Source organism: Canis lupus, chromosome 4, assembly GCF_011100685.1.
Source record: "Canis lupus familiaris isolate Mischka breed German Shepherd chromosome 4, alternate assembly UU_Cfam_GSD_1.0, whole genome shotgun sequence".
Lineage (NCBI taxonomy): Eukaryota > Metazoa > Chordata > Mammalia > Carnivora > Canidae > Canis > Canis lupus.
Genome location: NC_049225.1, coordinates 49,913,285 through 49,940,474, shown reverse-complemented (window position 1 = coordinate 49,940,474; position 27,190 = coordinate 49,913,285). Strand labels below are relative to the sequence as shown.

The window sequence follows — 27,190 nt, the reverse complement described above, 5'->3', positions numbered from 1 at the left end:
TTATCAGGACTACACAGTGGACCAATTTTAGAAATAGCTAATCAAAGCCAATAAATTTCCCATTTGGGTGTGAGTATGTGGTGTGAGATCTAATAAGGGCTGTTGATAGACATTCACTGTCCCAATTTCCTGCTTCATCAGAGCGTGTAACTGAAGTGAAGACTGACATCTTCGTCACCAGTTTCGGACCTGTTTCAGACCATGATATGGTAAGTGACACTGCATTTTTGGTTTTCTTGGTGTGTTTTCTCATTTTAACTTTTGAAAGAAAAATACAGACCCAGTATTTAGAGAGTAAGTTGAAATAGCATGGCAATATCTTTGTATCTTTCTGTGTGTATACTATGTAATATATACCAATATTAATATTTATATAATAGAAAATACCCACTTGCTTTCCAGACCAAACCTATTTATGATATCAACCACTGCAATCATCTTTTTTTCCATCTCTGAAATGATTGTTTTGCCTTGATTTATGTTCTGTAAGCCAAATAGTTGATTTGCCTTACATTTTTATTTAGGAGGCCATGTTGATTCAAAGATGTTAGGTCTCTAGATAGCCAGCACTTTTTATAGAATAGCCATGAGCATCATGATTTCTGAATTATTCTTGGCTAAACAGGGGAAGTGAGTATAAAAGATGAATGAATACTTGACCAGAACTAGACAGAGAAATGGTTAAAATAAAACACACCGGTGGGAAATGTTCAACTTCATTCCAAAAGACATTCATTAAATTATTACCAAGAATGAAAATAAAATTAATATATACCTATTCTTTCTTTTCCTAGTCCAATAAATTAACATGAATTTCTCTTCTATCTGATTGGAATTGGTAAAAGAGTAGAGCTCTGAAGATATTATGTAATATTTGTGAACTCATAACAGCCAAGCTCCTATATAATCAGAAAATCATAGAAGCCATGAAGACACATCATTATAAAATATTTCAAAGATATATTTATTGAATATTATTTTTGAAAGGTCTTTTTGTTGACACCATCTTTACATAAAAGTCCTCTGACATCATAATAGTTCAAGTGATTGACAATAAAAATTACAGAAAATATCAATTTGGACCAACATTGCCAAAGTGCGGAAATTCACAAGTGTACCCACTTCAGCAGAGTAAAAGCTCTGCCAAATTCTGAAATAAGGAAACCTGTTTAACTGCATTTAATCTAGTGTTTTCCAATCATATTTGTGCAAAACCTTTTATGTGATACCTATTGACATTCTGTAGAGCTAGTGGTCTGTGAGTCAAACACTGGGAAATACTGGCTGAGGATGATTAGATATTTTAAATCTTAACACAAGTTATGAATGTACCGACTATGCAAATTAGAGTCAGCAGAGCATAAGAGAGTGGTAGGTAAGAATACAGATTTTTGAACCAGAACGCTGCCTGGGTTGATAATCCCAGCTTTTGAGCTCATAAGGGTGTATTGTTGGGGAAGTTCCTTAATATCTCTTTGCCTCAGTTTCTTCATGTGTAAGATGGGAGTGATGATAATACCCATGAGGTTATCACAAGTATTAAATGAATTCATACATGAAAATCATTTAAAAGTTCTTAGCATATAGGAAGATTCAATGAATGTTAACCATTATCATTATGCAAGAAATAGATATAAAAATTAGCCATAATTATGAATGTATTCCTTTGGCAATTTATTACAGCAGTTGATCTGTAGAACCCTTTCTTGAAATATTGTGTTATACATTATTTTTTGCTAAACTGATCACTCTCTGAGGACCTCTTGTGATTCTCCCATGTTGACACTCCATCTTACAAAATTATTCTCTCACACTACTTTTCTAATTAAGAACATTTAATAGATCCCAGTCAGATTTAAGTTCAAATTTAAACTCTTCTCCGTGTATTCCATACAGTCCCCAGATGATGTTACCACTCATCCTTACTTGTTCCTAATACTATTTATTTACTTTAGTCATTTGCTTAAGTACTGCTTTCTGTGAGGCCATACCACTTGGGGGTGAGCTGAAATTGTCTAGGATCCAGGCTGGCTGAATTCACATCTCAACACTACCAATAACATGACCTTGGGCAAATCACTTAAATGTAAGGATCAAAGTCTCTAAAACGGGTATAATATTGTAATAGGCTCTCCTTGTAAGATAGGAATTCTAAATGAGCTATGTAAATTAGGTGTCTCTAGATAGTGCTCAATAAATACTTTTTGCCTCCGAACCTCTGTCTCATGCTGTGTAATCTTCATGGAAAATTCCCTCTATTTCCCACCCATCTAAATCCTACATTTCCACAAAGGCCCAAATCAAGACCCAAAAGCTTAATGAAAACATTTTTTTTTATTAATCCAATAACAGATTAAGTTTTCCTTTCTGCATTCTAGTCACATTTAATGATTGTAAAATAACAACTCAGCTTTTGGCCTGATTGATAACACAACCTTGTACACTTATTTCTCTTATATAAATGTCTTATTTTCCTAAAGTGGTGCCAAAAAATGTAAAGACACACTTGTTTCACATCCTTCACAGTATCAGTGCATTGCTGGCTTACAGTAAGTATTGAATTACCACTTATTTAGTGATAGGTTTAGGAGTCGATATTGTCTTTAAAAACAGAAAGTCATATGGGACTCAATAAATAATACCCTCTTTCTTGAGTTCCAAACCTTTTGAGAAATAAGACAGTAGAGTAAGGCATTTGGAAAGTAAGAATATCATTTTTATTACTACTAATAATGGTACTGCAGAAAGTGGTTTGTATCTGCAGACAAGTGAGTTTCCAGAGAGTAAACATCAGATCAGATTAACCCACCCAGTCAACAGGCCTCCCTCTGTTAGGGCAGGGCCTGTCCATATAAAACTTCTAGCATGGAGAGACAGCAGAATTTGTGTCTTTTGGGCAGCAGGAAGAGGCTGAGATAGGCAAGACTGGTTTCTGCTTCCAAATTTACCCATCAAATGAAATTATTCTTCCCTCCTCCCCTCCCTAAATAGAGGAGTATGAGGGGTTGGAGAGCATTCAGAAGTTTTGCACTGGTGAAGCTCTCTTCTCATCAATGGAAACATCGAGAGGGGATGAAGCATTACAGACATCACACACTGATAATGGTATTCCTCCTCATTATTATTATTATCATAATTTAAAATGAATATTCTCTATCTCTGGCATCCTTCATAATGCCTCACAAAGAGTAGATGCTCAATAGGAGTTGTTACAGGGCAGCACTCAAATAAAGGCATATTTTCTCTGGAAAATATTTGGCATACCTTTGAGTTATAGGTTTAGATTGTCATTTAAGGAACCACTGATTTTTTTTTTTTTTGTCTTGTACCAAAGGTGTATGTTAGGGTTTTTGATACACCACTAACCCTATTGTTATTGTGAATTATTTTTCATAAATGGCTTTTGATCAAATATCAGATAGGAAGAAGGAACAATACTCCCTATTGCCTAAAACTCTTGAATGAAATAATGCTTGAATTGTTCTGTCAGAGAACCAAATTAACTAGGTTTACAACGGACATGCCAAGTGGCTAGCATAAATTACACCTGGCCAATTCATTTGAGAAGATTACTCCTTTAAACCACATTGTGGGAGAATTATGCATACAGGGCAGTATGATTTGGAGTCTATCAAAATTAGAAGGCCAATGACAAAGCTGTTTTTCAAGACAAGAAAATATTTGTCATTTTTAAAGTGAGAACTAATAGAATATCTAATACAGATAACCATAAGAATGCTTCCAATATGTCAAGCACCATGCTAAGAGGTTTATAGATCATATTTCATCTAGTGCTCGTACTATGCATTTTACCTCGGCATTATTATCTTCCGCATTTTCCAGAGGAGGAAAGTGACCTAGCTAGGTAGCAACTTGAACTCAGGCTGTGTGTCCCTAGAGGTTCCATAGCTCCCAAGGCATCTGACTTCATCTGGAATAGAAAACAAAATTAGGACAACTCTTTAACTTTATTCTAAAAGCCATTAATTGGCAATCAAACAGCACATTCCCAGGGCACTAGGTTCTGACACAAATATCCAGGCAGCACAGTCACAGAGCCATGTTCTCCATGGTGCTTAAAATGTATAAAGTCAAAGCACACACAGATGGTAATAGATGGTGCAAGTGGGAACACTTCAATACAATATTTGCTTAGGAACATAATGGATGTTTTGTCCCAGTATTCAGAGTAAGACTCACATTCTCCAGCAACCTACTCTATTGAACAGGGTAACACGGAGAAACTTCTCACTAGAATGGTAGGGGCTGGAACGCTGAACCTTGAACAGTTTCTTCACTTCTGAACTTTATTCAGACAGTCTTCTGTAGAGACTTTTCTTTTTGCCTCTGATTTTGCTTTGCTTGGTTATGACCACCTCACTTTCCTGAGGTTTCCTATGCTGCTACCGTCCAAAGAACACATTTCTCATTCCCACCTACATCGAAATCTGATATAAATTGGTGTTGATAAAAAAAAAAAAAATTGGGAGACAACTTCTAATGTTTACTGAGAACTGCCTATGTTTCAGACATTCTTGCAAGCTTTTCACTTGCATTGTTAACTCATTTCTCACAATAGAGAGATATGCAGTACAGATGAAATCAGTACTGCATGATCCCTGCTTTATAGATTGGAAACTGGAATTTAGAAAGATAAGAAAATGACCTAAAGTCACACATTTGGCAGACAGACAAAGTTAGCAGTTAGCAGGTTGAGAACTTATATCCCTAACCATTATGCTCCAGCTCTGCTATCCATCCTCCTTCTTATTCCAGCTTTCTGTAGAAGCAGTTCTGGCCTATCTGGTCTAGTGAACTAGGACCCCGAGGGTGAGGTCATGCTGAGAGCTGCCTGCTGCTACCATGGCAGTGTTGCAGGGGCTGTTCTAATAAAATGGGAGACCAAATATTTACACTCTTGGTTAGACAGGATCTGATCACTATCAAGTGTTTTTATTTCAGTTTTCATTTCCACTTCTAGCTGAAGGGAACATGGATACGAAAGCTTATCCAGTTACTTTTGCAGTGTGTGTGTGCATGCTTGTGTGGCCAGTACAATATTTGAAGGGAGAATATCATAAGTGAATTTGGGGATTTCAATGTCTGCCATTAGCACAGGTAAGTAAAGCTGGTTGTAAACATGACAAATACGTAAACATGAGGAGTTTGGCAAGTGTTGACATAATTTTTGGAATCATTGACTTTGGATATATTGTATCACAGATTTGGTAATAAATCTATTTTAGGTTTTTAAAATATTTAACATTTATTTCATTTTCAAAAATCTTAGAGCAAGCAAACAAATGAACAAAATAAAATTTTTGGATTCATAAGAATATGGTCAGTTCGGCATACTTGGCATCTTGATTTATAAGTGACTGTTCCCGCTACTGTTTGACAAGCTAAAGTAGTTCAGTTGGACAGAAAATAGAGCTCATGTGGCTGATTCCTGAGTAATAGAAATATCCTTATTATCATATCCCTATCTCATAAGCCTGTCGTCCAGAGAAAAGAACATACACAGCTCAGGGTAAATCCATCCATTTGCTTCTCTGGCAAGCACTGCTCGTCTGTATCACTTCCCAGTGTAGTCCATAGGCTCCCTCTCCATCTCTCTCCTCATGGAAACAACCATTGTATGCCCATCCTACTCCATAAGTTTTCCTTACAGCATCCAAGTCTAAACAGTTTCTCCCTCTGCTAAATTAAAAGATGCTTAAAAACTGTTTCTTGGTGAGTAAATTCTTACGTCATGTATCTCAGTGCCATTTCACCTCACACTTCCAGATATGGAAAAACCTAAGCAACAGACAAGGTAGTTTCTCTTGCCCACAAAAATAAACTGGCCTCATGTTACACTTCCTTGTTGCTCTCTCAGTCAACATTTAGTGCTATGCCTGGTGCACTGTAAACTATCCAGTAATAACTATTAGTTACTTGATCAGAAGGGCTCAGTAATACCAAACTTGTGGCAGAAAGGATAAACTTTTCCTCAATCTTTACCCAATCTTACTTAAAGCCTGAGAAAAAGACAGGTAGTTAAATTCATGCACAAAATGCCTAGACACAGACATTATTTATTCCGCATGTTCAAGATGATATGTATAAGATTAAAAAAAAAAAAAAGAACAGCTTTCTAATGCATCAGGGTTTAGGGGATTAAGAAAATGTAGCATGATGTTTTCAAGTTAGTCTTCCTTCCAGTTTGGAGCATGCTAAGATTAATGGAGAATGTGGGAATCTTTATTTCAAACCATTAAGTTCCAAATTTAGTGTCAGTGTAGCAAGTGCTGCAAGGAAGATGGATATTACCCTTTTCAATTTTAGGAGCTGGTAAGTCACATTGCTTGTTTTCAGATTAGCAGATGTTTGTCTCTGGGTATTGCCATAAGGAATTCTGTGTTTATTCAAATAAATAGATTCCCTGGCTGTGAATGATGATGAGCTTCACACATTTCTCATGTGTCTTATATACACATATACTCAAACACACACACACACACACACACACACTCGAATATTTTGAAATTTTTTTTTTTTTGGCAAAGATCCCAATTGACGGTGAAACAGATTATTTTCATAATCTTCTTTGTTGTGGAAAACTGAAAGTCCATATACATTATCTGTAAAATTTTTTTTTTACTTAGCCATAAAGGAGATGGGACTGTCATGCTAATATTAGAATCATGATGATTTGAAACTGACTGTGAGGTTTTCAGACTATGGAAGGGCCCCCCAAGATGCTATGATTTACCTTTGTAGCTGTCATTATGTAATTTAAACATCTTCCTATCTGTGGTAACCTCTAACATGAGTTTTGTTTTTATTTGTACTGTATCCTATTTTTTTGAGTGCTGGTGTAGTAGAGGTGTAGGGATTAGAGCATGATTTTATTTTCATATATCTGAAGAGATAATTGTGGAATTTTTCTGACCAAGAAATATTTCAGACATTTTAGATATTTTAAAAAATGATTATGCCGACCAGTGATTCACCTGACACCAATACGTACAGACCACCACAGTTTACTTCTAAAAACATCACCTACCTCCTATTTTGCTTTTAAAATTACAAAAATTATGCATTGTCTGTGTAAGCCATTTGCATTGCAAAATACAGCTCAGTGAACTCTCTGCCATTTTCCAAAATTACCTAGGAATATACAATAGATGTATTTTTCCGTCAAAGCTGGAAGGATGAAAGATTAAAATTTAAAGGACCCATGACAGTTCTCCGGTTAAATAACCTAATGGCAAGTAAAATCTGGACTCCGGATACCTTCTTTCACAATGGAAAGAAGTCTGTGGCACACAACATGACCATGCCAAACAAACTCCTGAGGATCACAGAGGATGGTACCTTGTTGTACACCATGAGGTAAGGATGACTGTGTTTCCATTTGTGATTCTTTTTATACTTTTTTGTCACCATATATATGTGCTTATGAAGTTGATAGGGCATGGTGAAATATCTGGCTTTCTGTTTACCTTGTTTTTCAACCTTAATAATTGCTCCAGTATGAAAAATAAACTGACTGAAGTATTATAGAAGTATGAAAGCATTAAGTAAAATGATTAGACAAAATGGGAGGGGAATTTATAATGTATATTAAGTAATATATCTCAAGTATCTATCCAACCTGTGCTAGTTCAGTATGAGGAATTTCTTCCCCCTACTACTAACCTAAAATATTTCTGCATCCCAATAAGGTCTAGATTAAATTTCTAGACGCTGTCTCAAGATATATATCTGACAATGTTTCTACATAAAAAGGAGGAAAAAATCCCCCGAAATTAGAACAGTTCATCTTAAAAACCATAGATTCATGTGAAAGTATACATTTAGAGAAGTATACGAATTTATAATGATGTTATTAGTTAGATATTATTAGAGAATATAAATATTCTTAATTTTGCTTAAATTGAAGAAAAAAATATAATATATATACATATATATATCTGCTTTATAAACACTTCTTCCATTTTGAGATTATTGGAAAACCTAGCAGCTAGATATTTTCATTCATTTACAGTTCAATGAAGGAAACACAAATCAAAAAAAGTTGTGAATACTTTTAAAGAAAAAAATGTTTAAAATATTCCTAATTTGAAGAAATTTAAAATTGTACAGAACTTATTCTTAAGGGAAGCAGTTATTTCATACCCAAGTGACTTGTTAGAATGTTGTTTTTATAGATCTGGACAGTACTTGGTAATTCAGACTGTCCAATTATTCCTTTGGCATGAAAAGATAATGGAGGCAAAATCCTAGACTCGGTGGATTTTGTTTAGTGTGGGAATAGAGGGATGCTTTGCTTTTGAAGAGAGCTGCCAGAATTTCTACCTTTTTATACAAAAATATCCAAATGAAAAAGAAAGAAAAAGCGCTTCAGGAGCTACTTTAGGTGTTGGACTCAACTAGTAAACATCTAATAGAATTAAAAGAGTGACAAATCACATGCAAAAATAAAAAAGAGAGAGAAAAAAATAGAGGATCAGTGGACAGACATGTCCTCTGTGTTGAGTGTCTATGTCTAACATAGACACTCAACATGTCTATGTTGAGTGAGACCTTTCCAGATCATCCGGGTAAAATCTATTTATAATTGAAACCTGAAGTATTTGCCCCTTGTAAAACACCCTATGCCCATTTTTTTTTTTCCTTTCCTACGCCTGTTTTTGAGCCTAAGTTCAGTATTTATTCTTCTCAGCTATCAATTTTCTGGGGCAGGATTTGCATCTACTGTGAAGTTTAGCAATTCATACTTTCTGATATGCACAGTGTTCTTCGTCAATAACTAGCCTGTTATTGCCGATCTCCTAAACTTACCACCTCCTTTGCTAATATATCATCACTTTCCTTAAAATTTGAATTTTAAAATGTAAGTTTGGTCATTAATTTACACATGTCATATTTGCTTTAATCAGCATTGGAATCACTTAATGAGTTTACTGGCTATAAAGACATTCCTACCCCATTTCTTCAGCTACTTAATAATATGGATAAATATATTTTATAAAAACTGTATGATGAATTTGGTATAAATTCCTAAGTCCACCAAACAAAATCAAATGTATTTCAGCGAATTATTTTCTTTACCATTTTTCAAATGTAAATAGAAATGAAGATAGGGACTAGAAAGAAGCACAGCAAAATCCTGGCTTCAATTAGGCAGCAGGTTTCTATATAAAACAAAATGGTTGGATTATAGTGGGATCACCCACAAACTCTCCTTAACCTACTCCTTTTTTTTTGTTTTATGCTGTCTGGTGCTGTTTTAGAGAAGGGGATGGGGAGAGCTGCACTGAGGAGAGGAGACATTCTCCTCTCTTCCTAGCTGTCCATGTCTTCTTCTCTGCCAAGTCTTTATCCAAGTATTTGCTTACATCTAATTATAGTCTCAAAAGATTTTCTGAGTCTAGGTGAATTAGGTAATGATGCTTGTCTTGGAAAACATTAAACATGCTTGTCCATCATACAAAATCTGGTGTCACCTATTTTATCAAAACAAATAAATGGATAGAATCTAGTCATTGTTGTAAATAATTCCTTTTAGATCTTTTGGTTAACATTAACAGCTCAGTATCATGCTGAAGTTTGAGCCTGCCTCTCTTGCTTTTCTTAATGTATTTGTTAGAGTTAGTGACAACCTAGTCAGGTTTATCAGCCAAGTATTTTATCTATAGGGCTCTTGTTTATGTCCTCTGTCTTCTTAATTGGTAAGGCTGACGGTGAGAGCTGAGTGTCCAATGCATTTGGAGGACTTTCCTATGGATGCCCATGCCTGCCCACTAAAATTTGGAAGCTGTGAGTAAATTTGTAATTTTAATTTTTCTTTATTCTTATAAGAGACCTCTCTATTTAATAGTTTTAAAGATTTATTTATTTATTTATTTATTTATTTATTTATTTATTTATGAGAGAGAAAGAGCGTGCACAGGGGGAGGAGCAGACAGAGAAGGACAAGCAGATTCTGTGCTGAGTGCAGAGCCCTATGTGGAGCTGAATCTCATGACCCTGAGATCATGACCTGAGGCACAATTAATAGTCGGATGCTTAACTGACTGAGCCACCCAGGCATCCCTGAGAGACCTAAGTATTTAAGCAAGAAACCTCCAATTATTAAAGTCTGTTGGGGGACAGATAAAAAGCATGAAGAAAGTTTAGTGATTTGCTGCAAACACTTTCTAGGAATGTCTGGATGGCTTAGTGTGTTAAGCATCTGCCTTCAGCTTAGGTTTTTTTTTTTTTTTTAAGATTTTATTTATTTATTCATGAGGGACACAGAGAGAGAGAGGCAGAGACAGGCAGAGGGAGAAGCAGGCTCCATATAGGGAGCCTGATGGGAGACTCGATCCTGAGACTCCAGGATCATGTCCTGAGCTGAAGACAGACGCTCAGCCGTGAGTCCCCTAGGTGTCCCTCAGCTCAGGTTTTTATCTCTAGGTCCTGGGATAGAGCCTGGGCCAGGCTTCCTGCTCAGGAGGGATTCTGCTATTCCCTCTGCCCTTCCCCCCCAATGCTCTCTCTTCCCTTCTCTCTCAAATAAATAAATAAAATCTTTTAAAAAATACTTTGTATAAGTAATAATCTTTTATTCCATTTTAAAATGTTATTTCAGAATGAGATTATTCCCTATCTCCTCAATAAGAAAGAATGGATTTAATTAATTAGTGGAAAAATTCTACTTTTGTTAAAGCTTTATTCATAGAAAAACAAGCAGAGTACAGATGTTTTTACCCCATAGATAATATCTCCCTGCCAATAAATGGAGATCATTGTGCTTATTTCGTATCATTGCTGACATTTGTTTGACCTTAAGAATATTTCAGGTTGTTTATCAGATGGAAATATTGGTAGGTGGCAACAGTGGATGATAATTGTTTCTTAATAATGAAGCCTACACCTAAAAAAATATTCCCTGATGAGAATTTACCCTAATCACAATCTTTAGAAAAGTTCTCGACTTGTTAGGATATCCCATGAATTCCATGTGCATATTAATGCTTTTGCAGGTATCCTAGAAAACTTTGTGATAACCCTCTGGGCTTCTGCTGTTCGAAAATATGCAGATAGATACACATAAGAGGAGCCAAGAGAAGAGTGGCCAGCAGAGTCAGCTCTGGTCTTTCTCTACCCTTCTGCTTTTGACTAGTATGCATATATAAAGGGTGTGAGAGCAATGTATTACTGGTTTCCTGTAGAAGAGGTACTTATAAGGACTGAGTCAACTCCTGGACTACCTAACCAGCTCTCTGTTCCCACTAGACAGACAGTCTAAGTAACTATTTTGGTGAAGATATGATTCATAGAAAAAAATAGTGGTAGTGTAGGAAGATAGCAAGCAAAGAAAATAGCAAAGGGCCTTCAGGCTCCTAGCAGCACTAGTCATGGAGAGACAAGTTTATTTATAAATCTAATTCTATACTGAAACCCAAGGACAAACTACTTCAAAAATTGTCAGCCAAACAGGCCTTTGGTGATAACTCCCTCCTCCCCACTCTTTTCCCAATTGAACGTATATTCTATATTATGGACTACTATGTTTTCTCCTGATTACCACTTCCATTTTTAACAATAATATTATGTATTATGTGTTACTTATATGCGAGACAGTATATTAAATATTTTATATGTATTAGTTCATCTCATCCACAAAATAATCTTATACTTGGGAAGATTGTGCGTTATACTTTGCCTGAGGCAGTACTTATTTATGCTGATTATCCTGGTGTAACTACTAATAGTGCCCCCTTTTATCTTCATTTATAACCTTGTTTTGGACAACGAATTACTTGTCTAACATACTAGTCAGGAATAGCTTTCAAGCAGTGAGTATAATTAGCTGAAAAGAAGCGTTTATATTTTCTATACAAGATGAATGATGGTGATTGTTGGTTGATTGTTGGTTAGTCAGCATCTTAACAAGGATGATGTTCTAAAATGCCCCTAGATCTTCCTGATCACAAAATGGCTGCTGCAACTCCAGCCGTTGCATCTGCTTTCAAAATAAAGAATTGTGGACAAAGAAGAAGGAACTAGCACCTGTATCAAAAAGATAAAAGCTTTCCCTAAAATCCTAGAAGGCATTTACTCACATCTCATTAATAATCAAAGATGTGTCCCATTGCCAATGCTGACTGCAAATGAAACTGGGAAGAAATATTCTTAACTAGGCACATTGTCAGTCTGAAGAAAATTGGAGGTATTTCAGGAAGGAGGAAATGGATAATGATTAGAAAGTAAATAGTGTCTCATATAAGAAAACTGAAGTTAAATAAAAATCTGTTTTCCACCTCAGAGCCTTTATACATGCTCTTTTCTCTACTTGGGTCACTCTTCCCTTCATTCTTCCTGTAATTGGCTTCTTTTACTTTTCCACTTCTCAGCATAAATGTCATCTCGTAGGCCTTCCCTAATGACCTTATCTAAATTTACATATAGTGCCTTGATTATAATACATGTTTAATTTAGATGTATCACACAATAATTACTAGTTTTATTTGTTGGTTGACTTTTTATTGTCTGGAGACGGTAAACTCCATTTAGAGCACAACCTATTTTGTTCAGCATTTCCTAGCACAGAGCCTACTATAATGTACACTCAATAAATATTTATTAAATATACAATAATCAGGTTTTAAATGCCCTTTAATGTTTAAATCTCAGAGAAGCCTCAGAAAACAGGATTTAAGACCTGTGGGGAATTAAACAAACAGAGGAGGCTTGATATTAAAAAGTAAGCATCTGAGCTCAGTGGGAGAGCACCATGAATAATTACCATTGCCTGCCATTGGCTTGAGAGGAAGCAGTGGGGGTTGATTTATTGTATAGTTAGTTCTCTGACCTGGCCTAATTAGCACACTTCTTAAATTAAGAAACTGAGGCAAACGTGGGCTAAAAATGCTTTGACCCAGTTTTTGAGCAAACATCTTGCCAAAATATCACAGAAGAAAATAAACAAGAGAGAAGCTACAGGATTTTGTAATAATTTAGTAAAACACTGTAATAAATGTTTATGAGGCAACCTCATCCATATGTTGATAAGAACTAACCTAAGAAAAGCAGATGTTTTCCTTACTACTTTCCATTAGACCCTGATTGTCAGTGTTATATCACACTTTTTGCTTATTGGTGATAGAGCCCTCTTCATAAGGCCAGATAACCAGAAGACAACATACATGATTCAATTGACATCTTTTAATTGCTTTTTGAAGAAAATACAAATAAGACTTTGATTCTAAGAGATTCAAATGATATTCTGACAATAAGATCTAGGAGAGTGTTAGACCTTGTAAGGACTGATAAGTGATGGTTTCCCTACTGATTATCAAGCATAGTGCCTTATAAATAAGGAGAGAGTGATAAGTAGAAATTTAAATGAATTTTGAGTAATAAATAACTTTAGAAATTATTTAGTGCGCCTGCTTCATACAAATGGAAAGATAAAGGCCCATAAAAGTGAAGTGATAGTCTGTATTAACAGATACTCTTCTGATACCAAGTCTATGTTCCCAGAGTTATTTCACCACAAATTCTTTCATAAGCCCAACCAAAACTTTCTGTCTTCTTGTTAATTTTTTTCTTTGGTAATCTGCTGATTTATTTGAAATCTGAGCTCAACATTTTGACTAAGTACCTGAAGACTCTTTTTAACCTTATTTTCTTTATGCTGAATAGTCTCAGATGAAGGAGGTTTTCATAAAAAGTACTTTCTAGATACTGAAATGAAGAAATAAGGTATATCACCTATTGTGATATACCTTAGATATGTCTTCTACATCTTAAAACACCAACTTTTTTTTTAAGTTTTTGTTTAAGTTCCAGTTAGGTAGTTGGGGCACTTGGGTGGCTCAGTCCATTAAGCTTGTGCCTTCAGCTCAGGTCATAATTTCAGGGTCCTGGAATTGAGCCCCAAGTTGGACTCTCTGCTCAGCAGGGAGTCTGCTTCTCCCTCTCCCTTTGCTCCTCTCTAGCTCAAGTGTGCACGGTATGCATGCTGTGTCTCAAATAAATAAATAAATTCTTTAAAATAAATAAATAAATTCTAGTTAGCATACAGTGTAATATGATTTTCAGGTGTACAATGTAGTCATCCATAAAACACCTGGTGCTCTTCACAAGTGCACTTCTTAATCCCCTTACCTATTTAATCATGTAGATCTGCTCTGCATTTTGGGAGATTTCCACTAAGAGACGTGAACAATGAGTAATCTCCCCTTTCACAATAGTTTCGTGTTTATTGTAGATTTTATACCCGATGGAGTTTCTAAGACATTACAAGTATGAGACATTGAATTATATGTAGTGAAAAGTGGATGGTAACAAGTTTTTTCCTCTAAAACTGTATTAGCAGCCCTTTGGCAACACATGATGAGGCAGGAAAAGGTAGAGTCCAGGCACTGTTGTTAATGATAGTGCAATACAATAGCAAGAGTGTTTTAATTGTTACAAAATGACACAAAGTCTAGAATTGGTTTCATCCCTAAATACTTGACCATTAAGTATCCCTGCTTGGATTTTGAGAATATAATATACAGTTTTTGCCTAGAAAATCCTTATTAATAGCAGTAGAGTAGAATGAATATCATTCTATGCTCTTACCTCAGTTTCCCCACTAAATAGCTATCTAAATATTTAAACCCTTAAATATGTCTCGTTTCTGTGGTTCAGTTTATCATCTGTAAAATGAGACAAATTATATGACCTCTGAAATCCTTCCATGTTAATAATCAGTGATTCTATGTTACCATAAACTTTGGCTGTCTTCTTAGGCAAGACCCTTCCATTAAAAAAGAAAAATTTATAATGATTGGAAAAATATTTTACTGAATATGGTACCTGCAAATTGTAAGCAATATGGTTCTTCTCAAGCTACTATGCTCTGCACTTCTTTGGGGGATTTTTAAAAATAAATCATGTTTTAGATGCTAATAAATGCATTTCTTCTCCTTAACAAATGCAATGCTGAAATGATTCAAAATTTTAAGTCAATGAGATGTGTTAACTTGACACATAACTTAACAAATAATAGGAATTATTTCACTATATATGTGTATCAAATTATGTTGTACACTTTAAATGTCTTATAATTTTATTTGTCAATTATACCTTAATAAAGCTATAAATACATACATACATACATACATACATACATAAAAGATTATTGCCATGAAAAAAAGTCAATGAGGGCAGCCATGATTAAAAAGTAAAATTCAATAAGAACAAATTCTAAAACCATTCATTTATCAATCTTACATGTTTATGAAAGAAGTAATAACCACTAAGTTAATTCCTAGTATATTCTCTCAAACTTCTGGAGAAATTTGATTACAAAAATAACCTGATTGTATGTTGGTCCAAAAGTGATGCTGGAATAGACCAGACACTGTAAAATCAGGAGAAGACTGGCTACACTTTTCTGCAAAATTCATCCCAGAGGCAAGAAGAAGCTTTGGTTCAGAGAATGAGAGGCATGGCTCTCATCTTTCTTATGGAAGCTTCACATGGGTGTAAAAATGCAACCATAACTTCACATCTCATAATATTTCAGCTTGGATAAAGAATTAAACAAAACTCTCAAGTTTGGTTACGTTGGGGCAAGTGTTGGGTGAAACAGGGACACATTATGATATTAACAAGCTCTAGGAACTTCCGTTTGTGAACAATTCCTTAAAAAAATGTATATTAAAATATATATTTTAGTTTCTAATTTTATATTTTTAACTTTTATATTTTATGACTATGTTGGTATAAAGATGAATAGAATTCAAGTTGGGTTATGCTCACTTTTTTTTATTTTAAATGAAATTAAAACATTGTTTGGTCACCTAGAAGTATTGCAGACCCTGGACACTATCTACTGTGCCTAATGCAGAAGTTGGCCAAGGAGTAAAGCTTTCACAGTAAAGGAAGCTTTTGCTATCATATCTGCCTGATATAACCCTGGAAACTTTCTGCTTTTACTAATGTGCTGTTCTCTTTATTTTTAATATCACTCTACATCTAAACAAAGGAGAGTATATACTATCATTCCACCCCATGTATAATGGTATTCTGTGACTAGAAACCAGAAAAGCTATAGAATCCCTTCTTCCTCACCTTCTCACTCATTCTCTACACCTCTTCTCCCAACCTTTCAGAATTACAGATCAGGATTATGACCTCACTTCTCATGTAGAAAGATGGCTGGGTGAAAAGTGACATGGTAAATGAAAATGATTGAGAAGTGTAATGAGCTAAATGGTGTATCTCATCAGCATATTGTCACAATAGTAAATACCATAGAAAGGAGAATTAATTTAAAAGGAAGTAAAGTCAGACTTCTTTTAAAAATGGATGCTCAGTAAAATTTCCAGTGTTACTTTTCACATTTATCATGACCTTCCCCTGACCCAACATAATCTGAACCCATGCTACTGCCTCTAACCTTATTTCATTTCTCATGTAGTTCAGATTTAGTCATATCAGTATTCCTGTTCTTCCTATAACATATAAAGCTTTTATCAGGGCCAGAGGAAAAAAAAAATTTGTTCACCTATCCAGCAGATTCTTCCCCAAGACTTATATAGCCTACTCTCATTTCTGTCATGCATAAAATGGTCATTTCCTCAGTGACCCTCTCTGAGTCTTTTCCTAAAATACGTCCATGTCTTTCATTCTCTACCCCCTCACCTATTGTGTACGGCATTGTTTCATTTAACGCTACTTGAAATTATATGTTTATTAGCTTGTCTATTTCTGTCCCCATTACTGCCATGCATGTTCCACAACATCAGGGAAACTTGTTTGTTATGTATTTTTTCAGCAAGGTACTTTGTCTTTTGTAGATGCTTAATAACCATTTGTTGTAAGAGTGAACAGATGACAGAACAAATCAGGAAAATGTGTTTCAGTTTTCCTAAATTAAGGGATATGGGCTCTGCTTTTGGTCCTGCCTGTCCTGGCCATGCAACTGAAAATATGAAACTGGTAGGACTCATCAGCTAATTAGGAGACTTGCAGTAGCATGACCCATGGACCATTTTCCTTTCTTTCCTTTCAGATGCGTATACTAGAGCAGAAGTTGTTTATGAGTGGACCAGAGAGCCAGCACGCTCAGTTGTTGTAGCAGAAGATGGGTCACGCCTAAATCAGTATGATCTTCTTGGACAAACAGTAGACTCTGGAATTGTTCAGTCTAGTACAGGTTAGTGCCACTTGATTATTCCAGATATGTCAGAAGAAATATAAACAGTTTTTGTGACAATGTGAGAATTCAGTAAGTTCTTCAATAACACAGATAGAGAGAAAATTTCACTAACCTTGAAACCAGATAAGCTAGGAATTAGTGTAAACTCTATAGATTTATGCCCTTGGATTCATCATTTAATGTCTTTTGGCCTCTGTTTCTTTGTTTGCAAAATAAGGTACCAGTTCTATGAGATCAGGGTAGCTGAGTATTTATAAATGTGAACTTTTGGAGGAGAATGTATGTATTAAATTCTTACACTTCCACCTTACTTGTTGATTGCGGTCACCTTGCAGGGTTGTTGGAAGAAATAAATTAAATCCGTGAAGAATACTTATGATAGTTTCTGGCACATATAAAAAATTCTTAATAAATGTTAGCTATTAATATCATCTAGGCCTGACTTATTGCAATGATTCAGTGAATCTTGGTGAATTTGTAGCAGTGATCATTATACATAAGATACCAAACACTAATTCCTTCTACAAATCCATTTGTATCTCAGCTATGGATCTTCCACAGTTAAATCCTACAGAAACATCATTACATTACTGACCATTCATTCCACTTTGGCATTAGAAAAAAGTGGGGTGCCATTCTTCTTAGTATTATAACTGTTTTACCAATGTAATACTAAGAACTGGAGCAAGTGCTATTAAGCAGCTGGACCCCAAATTTTAGACTTTTGAAGTTGTTTCAAGAAATAAGAGTTTAGTTATGTAAATATCCATTTTGCAACCAAATGGAATGTGATCATTGGGCTAGAAAATTATAAAAAGTTGAATTTTAACCCTTCTGCAATCTCAATAATTTTAATTATGTTCAATCATTAAAGCCTTAACAGAAGTCAGCAGTTTTTATAGCTGTCTTAAAAAATTTAGATTAGGGATGCCTGCGTGGCTCGGCAGTTGGGCATCTGTCTTCAGCTCAGGGTGTAGGCCTGGGATCCCAGGATCGAGTCCTGAGTCTCACATTGGGCTCCCTGCATAGAACCTGCTTCTCCTTCTGCCTGTGTCTCTGCCTCTTTCTCTGTCTCTCATGAATTAAAAAAATAATAATAATAAATTAGTTCACTAACTTTGGTAATTTCTAAAAAAAATACAATTTGGTAATAAATAAGGGTAGAAGTGCTATTTTTTTCAGAAAATTCTCTTCCTTAGATTTCAGGTTTTATGTCAGAACCCCAATAATTCTAAAAAGTCCAAGTAATAGGTCAATATATCTTATTCTGATTATTGGAAAATCCTTGCTTAATGGGCTCTGCCTTTTGCTTATTTTATCACAACTATGGCTACTCTGAAAGTTCAAATATTTATGTTTCTTGTTTTGAAAAATGGAGAAGATTTTTCCTCAGCTTTGTCCACATTAAAAATGCATGTGGAATAGTGGGAAGATTTTAGGCTCTGTAGTGAGAAAGATGTGCAATCAAGTCCTGGTCCTGCCACATAGAAGTCTAGTGACTTTGGGAAAGTCATTTTTCTGATTACAATTGGAAACTGTCTCTTCTAAAAAGTGGAGATTTTATACTTTTTCACTAAAGATAATATAATACACTAAGTAGAATATTACATATAGTAAGCATGCAAAATGGCATGTAGTAGTTATTGCTATAGTCTTAAAGATATCCCAGAACATGGAAAATCTGAAAAATTTTCTACCTCACAAGTTTTATGGGAAAACATAGGAAAATGAGAAGCGTTCACTTTCAAAAATAAATGCTATTATATGCTGGATATTGTGGTAGGCACTGTACAGTCAATGACAGACAAGGCAGAGAGCTTGCTGTCGTGGAATCTGAAGTCTAAGGGAAGACAAACACATGAACTATATTTATCAAAATGGGTGTTAAGTGCTGTGATTAACATTTTTGTGAGGCCAGAGACCATATCTGTCTTCTGTATCCCTATTATTTACTATAGTAGCTGAAACAGAAGAGGCACTAAATAAATATTGTGAATTAATGAATAAAACAATAAACGTATCCAGCCTAGGATAATCAAGGAGGGATTGCTTCAGGGGTTGCCTCTCATGTTGTTAATCTGTACTTGTTGGGAACCAAATAATCACTGTTTTAGGTCCAGAAGATTGAAAATAATCTTTCCCTCAAGAAATTCTCCATTACCATTAGAACGACAGTAACACAAGCACAGTGGCATACATTCAATACTAGAACTATATACAAATCCCAAGGGTTACTCAGAGGAAGAAGTGGCTCTACTCTAGTTCTAGTGCTAGTGACCTTGGCATGTCACTGCATCCCTCTTTATGACCAGTTTCCATGTCTGCAAGGTGAGTGGCTAAGTCTGATGAACTTGGAGACTTCTCTGGTTTCATCAGGATGTAGCCTACATAAATTCTAGTTATTCATAAATGATATACAGGCATAAATGGGGCTACGGGATGAGAGGCAGTGGCCTAACCCACTATCATCAAACTGTCTGGACCTCATAAGTTGGATCTGTTGAAAGTACTCATTCTGTGCTAAAGCAGCAAGCATTACCTGTACAAATAAGAGCTTTCTCTTATCATTCCCATAAATGAATATTGGTGGGGGGAAAGGGAGGTAAGGAAAATAGTGAGCAAATTCTCAGATGTAGGAGCTCAGGTTGGTGTACATTTTCAATATCAAAATAAAACACTGAACTATACTCCCTCTGGGTCTACTTTAGCTCATCAAAAATCCACTTTGGTAGATTGCTATGGGAAGAAACAAAGATCTTTTTAAGGTCTTCAATCCCATGTTTCACATATCCATGTGGAACCCTGAAAATATTAAGGTAAATAAGCATCAAGTACTTTACCTCCTTGTTTCTGTCAGAACAGTAGGACTGATAGCAGGAAAGACCACCACATGAAGAATGATTAGATAAAAACCATCTACTTCTACCTGAAAATTCTCTGTGGGGAGAGAAGCGATTCAGATCACCTCTTTGAAGGGGTTGCCCTACTTGCCTAAGCCAACTCACATGTAAACACACATTCATATGTACTACCTACCAGTGATCTCCTTCAAGTCAAATACCTCTAGATCACTTCGGTGACATAGCAGGAGGGAATATGAGATTTAATCCAATGCTTGGATTTTTAAATTCAGTGTAAACACATTAGAACCCCAGTATCCTTCCTGGTGTCTACCATAGATTTGGAGGAAAACAATAAGTTAGAGATTTAGTTTGAATACACCTACTCACCTGGCAGAGAAAAACCTTTACAGGCACATAGAAGGATGAGTCCAGTCAGTTGGCAAATCCAGAATGAAGTTATTCATTCATTTATTCACTAATTCTCTCAACCATTTGCTCACTTACTGTGTTTGACATTGCAATTGGGCCTAGGAAAGATAGATGAAGGACACATAATTTCTGCCTTCAATAAGCTCATAGTTGATTGATATAAGTAGCTAACATACACTTGGCATTGTTCTAATAATACAACAATCCCAGGATATAGGTATTAATGTTATTATATCCATTTTACAGGTGGAACATAATTGAAGCCAGAGAGATTTAACTGTTTTTCCTAGATCATACAGATAGGCAGAGGCAGAGCTAGAATTTGAACCTGGGTAATCTAGCTGCCGAGTGTTCTCAACCATATAACTAGTAACAGGCTACATAGACATGTGTGAAATGCAATAATGTGGTATAGCATGGATTTAAAAGTGTGGACTCTGGAATTATACTGTGAAGGTTTAAATGCTGGTTTTACTACTTATTAACTCTCTGACCTTTGGCAAGACATCTCTCTGTTCATCTTTCTCTTGTACTATTTGGGGATGATAAAAGAATCTATTTCATGAGCCACTGTGAGATTTAAATAAGAAACATGCATGCAACCTGCTTATTAGCAGAGTGTCTAACATGTACAAATTATGTAATAAATATTAGATATTACTATTAATAATAATAACAGAGCTAGTGCAAGGGAGCCACATGGCATAAAGAAGAAGTCATTTCTGCTTGAAGTATCAGGAAAGGCAGTTTGGAACTGGACACCAGAAATGGCCACCTATCTCATTCTACTACACCACATTATGTTTCCTAAGTAATTCTTTAAGGAGTGCCCAGCAAAAATTACAATGGTGATGAAAGAGCATGTAAATATGACTTCTACAAAAATTATAATAATTAAATTAGTCATCAGGCATAATAATAATAATATGGCCAGAAAACAATAAGAATATAATAATATGTAATGCCTTTTTAAAGTACATGGTGATGACTATAAAACCTTCATATTTACCTAAATCAATAGACAGATTTGATCTAAGGAAATTTAGGTTAGCTTTGCTGAATAAGAATGTTTCTTCTTTATGAATGACTTTTATCCTTAGACAAATAACCAAGAGAAATTGTAAGATCCTCTTTCTTAAAGATAGTCTTCTCTGGATGAGTTGATTTAAGGATGACACTGCAGGGTCAAAATGAATGAGGAAAGCACCCATTTTCCCTGAGTAGAGACAAGAGTGGTGATTAACATTCATCCAAGGAGCCTCAAGGCTCCCATTTATGAAGCTTAGCACATGATCTTCAGAGAAATCATTGTAGCCATGAAATATAAAAACTGGGGGTTGGAAGTAGGGCAAAAAGATCTCTATGGTCACCTGATCAAACTATTCATATTTCAGATGAAGGGATGGGTCTAGAGAGTCTAAGTGGACTAGAACTCTAATCATATTTTTAATTTTTTATTCCATAACTCTTTGATGCAGATATTAAAATACCAATTCCTCCCTCAATGATAATTTTTGATTCCTTATTCCTATTTAAAAAGTAGCATAGAAACTTAGGAAACATATAGCCTTAGAAAACACAAAGCCTAGAAGCACACTTGAAAGTAAAGTGACAGGTTTACAGAGGCCTAATTCACTACAACTTTGTTGAAGTGAATGGTTGCTTTTTAGAGCTGAAGAAAATATACTTCTATTGTTTCTGTCTTCACACTGTCAATCTCCATGTGACTCAATTTTTAAAAATAACTTTCATATCTATCATTTCATTTTATCCTCCCAGCATCCTAGGAAATAGTTAAATAAAGCACTATCATTTTAATTGAACAAATGAGGAAACTGAAGTCAAATAAAGTTAAACAAAGTATTTACTCTTCAAGTAAATGGAAGCCAGTTCTAAACAAATCCTTGAAGCTGCTTTATACAATTATATCCCTGCTTCTTTTCTTTCTCTCTCCTTAATTTTGTATGGTAATGTATCAGAAATATTGTCACATCTAATTTACAAGCTTCCCTGAGGGTTACATGATATGCAAGGATATTTGAATTACAATTCTAGACTGTTGAATTAGAGAAAAAGAATTTGACATGCTTAGTGCATGAGCACTTGATGTCTAGAGATACTCTTTCTATTCAATAGGAGATTGATTTTGTTGTTGTTGTGTTTTTCTTTTATCTTTAATCTATTACAACATGATTCCGATTTTGCTGTCTTTTCTTTTCCTTACTTAAATGTTTTGTGCCAAAACTTCTTAGATTTTGTTTAATTTAGGAAAATGATTTCAATAGATTTGAAGTCCTCTTATTCTCTCTCTAATTTGTTAGTGAGGAAGTGGTTTATATAACAAACAAAATGTCGAATAATAGCTCCTCCAAAATCATATTCTTTGCAGAATCTTCCTCAAATGTCACATTGTGAACAACAAAAGATGATAATGGAATATGTATAGACACTCATCTTTCTGACATTATATGAAAGATGGAATTTTTTCTTTGAGCTGATGACATTTTGTAAACCACAGTTGAATGAATGGTTAGAAATAATAATGCATACTCCTGAGAGGGTGAAATGTAACATGGCCATGTCCCCACAGGAGTATCTTTTCATAATGCTGGGAAAATTGGCTTTCTACATTTTTCTCAAATTTAAATCACTTATTTCTTTCAGATGACCTTGGAGTCATCACCCAAGGTATCTATAGAAACTGAAAAGAAATTAGTAAACATTGTATATACCCTCCCAAAGACAGAGTATCATGGATGTTAATTTGTGTGAGTGTCCTTAAACCTCAGTGCCTCCCTTTTCACCACACACAGATGTTGAATACTTAAAATATGTAAAACACATGCTATATTCAAAGAACTATCCCTCTTCTCAATTAGCTTTCAGTTTGATGAGACGGATAAAGCATGTAAATTAGCTAAGATAAGAAGTATGAGATTGTATTATAACTGTAAACAGAAGGTATAAATAAATTTGAAGTTACTTACCAGCGATCAATAAATGACAGTTGTTATCATTATTAACAATTAGCAATGAAAACACACTTGAGAGTGTGAATGATTTCCTCTTATAAAGAGTCAATGCATTTTCTTTTACCAATACTTTTACCAGTTCTGAATGGAGGGAAAAGAGAAGAAAATGGAGAAAGGAACTAAAATTTATTTTAAAACTCCTATACAGCATGATCTTAAATAGAGCCCTTATTCTTTATTCTCCCCACAATATACTTCTCACTATTTTACAGATTAGGAAACTGAGGATCAGAGACTATAAAGTGAATTACCCAAGGCTATCCAGAAAGAAAATAGCACATATAAGTTTTAAACCCAAATCCATTTGTTTCCAAGGCTAATAAACTTGCTTCTATGTGACATTTCTTCCTATTCCACCATGGACTGAGCCCAATTCATAGATGAACAAAATAGTCACTAATAATAGATTTCAAGTAGAGAATTTTGTAGGTCAAGATACTGAGATGTGAAAATGTGTGGTGAGACATGAGACATGATACTGAAATGCATATTACAGCTATGACATGGAGAGTCTTAAATCCAGGTAACAGAGTTTACTTGTCAGTAGGTAACACTGAAGACATTGTGGTCACACTGGGGAAGGACAGAGTGTTTGTTAGTGGCATCTGATGGATAGAGGTCAAGTAAAAAATCCAACAATATGTGGGACAGCCCCCACAACAAACAATTAACTGGCCTGAAATGTCAATAGTGCTGAGGTTTGAAACTTTAATGCAGATAATGGGAATGCATTAAGGTATTTTAAGATTTTATGTATGCTTTAAAAAGATTACTCTGACATCGAAATTTAGGGAAACTGGAGTGAGGAAGTGACTGGAAATAAACAAGGCAGTTAATAGATCTACAAAGGAGATAAGAGCAGTGACCATGAGATAAGGCATAGCCAGAGATACTGCAAAGGAGAAATTAAAATTGTGATGATCAACTGATTCCTTTCTCTCTCCCTCAGAAGCCCGACTTAACATGCAAGGTTTGATTCTAAGATTTTAGCCTGAGTGAGCAGACAGATGAGAGGACCATGAATTTAGAGATGGACTCTTAAGTGGTAAAGCAGCACAGCTCTACACTATTCATTATTTTTTTATGAGAAAGGTTAATGAATGTCAGTTTTTGAACATACTTAGTTGGTGATGTCAATGAGAAATCAGTATCTCTGAGATGTCTAGTAGATATTTGGGAGTACAGGTTTGAAATCAGTGTCACTTAGAGCTGTTGATTTGGCAGCCCTCTAGATACAAATAGGGCAAGGAGTGAGAAGGGAAATTCCTGGTTAGAGTCAAGAAAAAATGAGGAAGAAAGCTGAAAGCAGAACTACACCAGGAACCTCTACAATTACTTTGCAGAAAAGTGAAGGTTGGGATATTTAGAGATCATGGACAGTTTTATCCATATGTAGCTAAAAGTAGATGGCCAGGCCATGGGCTGAGATATAAATCACAGGTTGTGTGGGGAAATTTTTTAGATGAAGGGAAGGAAAAAGTTTGGTGAATACCAAAGAAAGTGATGTTTTCTTAGTATGAATACACATTTCTCTCCTGCCCACCCACAGATGGCTAAATATATATTGAGAATGGATAAAGCTAAAAGTTTCTACGATTTACAATTGAGGAAATATAACATCAATTTAAAAAAGAAAACTCCTATAATTCGGGTTGTATATCTATCACTTTGGATCTCCAAATGAAATCAGACTTTGATGTATACAAAGATCATGAAGTGTGCCCAGGTAGTCCACTGTTTCCTAACCCAAGCTAGGAATTGGGACAGGTTCAAAAGCTATATTGAAGTGGATTTTCCTTGGCCTCTCTTAGAGAGTGGTTTGTGTATCTAGGTGGGACCTGAAGAACCTTCCCAAGTGATTCTGATGAAGGTATTCCTCAAAATAAATTTTGAGAAACCCTAGGTTCTAACCCACTCTCCTCATTCCAAAGATCAGGCTAAATTAAATAACTTACCCAGGGCCACAGAGCTGCTAAAAGGAAGTGTGGTGTGAGAACTGGAATTCCCCTAACTTGGACATCAAAGCTACTTCATTAGATAGCCTGAATGTCTTCCGCTGTGGTAAACTGGGGATTTGGTCTGTTCTAATCCATTAGTATGTGTCATCAGGATCTTGCACATTGCCTTCTTGGTCATTAAAGCCAATCTGTAAATAGATGCTCAGCTATGTCTCATAAATGTGTGATGTACCAGGATAAGGATGCAGCAATATCCATGAGATCTCTGGCACCTCAGTCTCATCCTCGAACCCTTTTTGGTATTTTTATAATGTCTCCGTTCTTTCCTGGATAAATGTTTTCTCTTCAGGAACCAAATGCCACATAGAGAAAGGATGACTTAAGTCTAGGTTTTTGCTGCTGTTTGAAAAATCTGGAGATAACTTCTTTTCAAGGTCAAATTGCTCACCTTACTGTCTGTTTCACCCTCTAGGAGAATATGTTGTTATGACCACTCATTTCCACTTGAAGAGAAAGATTGGCTATTTTGTTATTCAAACATATCTGCCATGCATAATGACAGTCATTCTCTCCCAAGTCTCGTTCTGGCTCAACAGAGAGTCTGTACCAGCGAGGACTGTCTTTGGTAAGTGACAATCAGGACATGCAGGCAAGGGTCTGGAGGACAAGTTATATTGGTGATGTTGTAAATTGAATGAAACAATAATCATGGGTTAAAATCTGAAGTTAGCCCAGTAGAAAGAAGGTTCAAAGAATTACCATTTCATTTTCATTATGGTGTGATTTTTAAAAACTCTTTCTTTAAATAGCAAGCTGTTTTTAATGCATGTAAATAGATGCATGTAAATATCAACTAGGCCCACGCTATGTTTAAGACTCTTTACTACCGAATAAAAAGCTTAAGTTTATAATCTAAACTGAGGATTATCATGTGCAGAGATCCCTATGGTATCATTCTTTAATAACAGCCAAGGTCTGAAAAATCAGTTATCTCAGGGAAAAAAGCAAGACTTTGCTGCAAATGCCCAGAAAATAGTTTTTTCTTCTGAACTTAGCAAAGTGCTTCCAGGTTGGAAACCACATCTTTGCTCTCACAAGTAGTCTAGGAACACAGGTATATGAAGATCCAGAATGATCCCAGTTGCAGAGCAAAAAAAGTAGTTCATTTCAAACTCTTTTTTTTTATTACCATTTGTTAGTATTTACTAGTGTTGAAGACACTTACTAGAACTGAAGATTGAACTCTTGTCAAGATACGTGTTTCTGTATGCATATTCAGTGTGAACATTTTATTCACTGGAAATTGAAAAAAATAGCACATTTTATGTTTTATGTTTATTTTTGTGGAATGAATAATAGCACTATAGTGAAAAGGATTTTTTTTTTTTTAATGCTAACTCTTCCTCTCTTCTTACCCTAAAAAATCCTACCTTTCCTTTTTGGAAATTATCTAAAGCATTTTGAAATGTTTTATAAGTTAAAAATCTTGCTCTTAACATTTTCAACAATCGGATATCTCAGCCAACTCATGCCCTTTTGGTGAACATAAACTACATATCTGTAAACTCAATTGTGGCAAATATTTCCTTGTTTCAAGTTATATATTTCTAATGTTTTTCGTTCAGTACAATCACAAATACAGTTTCTCAAGGCCTTTGGCCTTTTAACATTTACTTAGTGCACATGTTTCTATTGTTTTTAGTCTCAACTCAGCACATTCTTCTGTGCTACGTTAGA

At 35.3% G+C, this 27,190-nt stretch overlaps 1 protein-coding gene across 1 annotated transcript in view; it reads left to right on the top strand.

Annotated features, from left to right (window-relative positions):
• The window catches only part of GABRA1 (gamma-aminobutyric acid type A receptor subunit alpha1), a 58,238-nt gene that overhangs the window by 20,376 nt on the left and 10,672 nt on the right, over positions 1-27,190 (top strand). Inside the window, exons 4-8 of the mRNA XM_038534838.1 lie at positions 142-209; positions 7,157-7,377; positions 9,725-9,807; positions 17,045-17,188; positions 25,926-26,078. Coding sequence (XP_038390766.1) covers positions 142-209; positions 7,157-7,377; positions 9,725-9,807; positions 17,045-17,188; positions 25,926-26,078 — 669 coding nt within the window. The remainder of the gene's footprint in view (positions 1-141; positions 210-7,156; positions 7,378-9,724; positions 9,808-17,044; positions 17,189-25,925; positions 26,079-27,190) is intronic.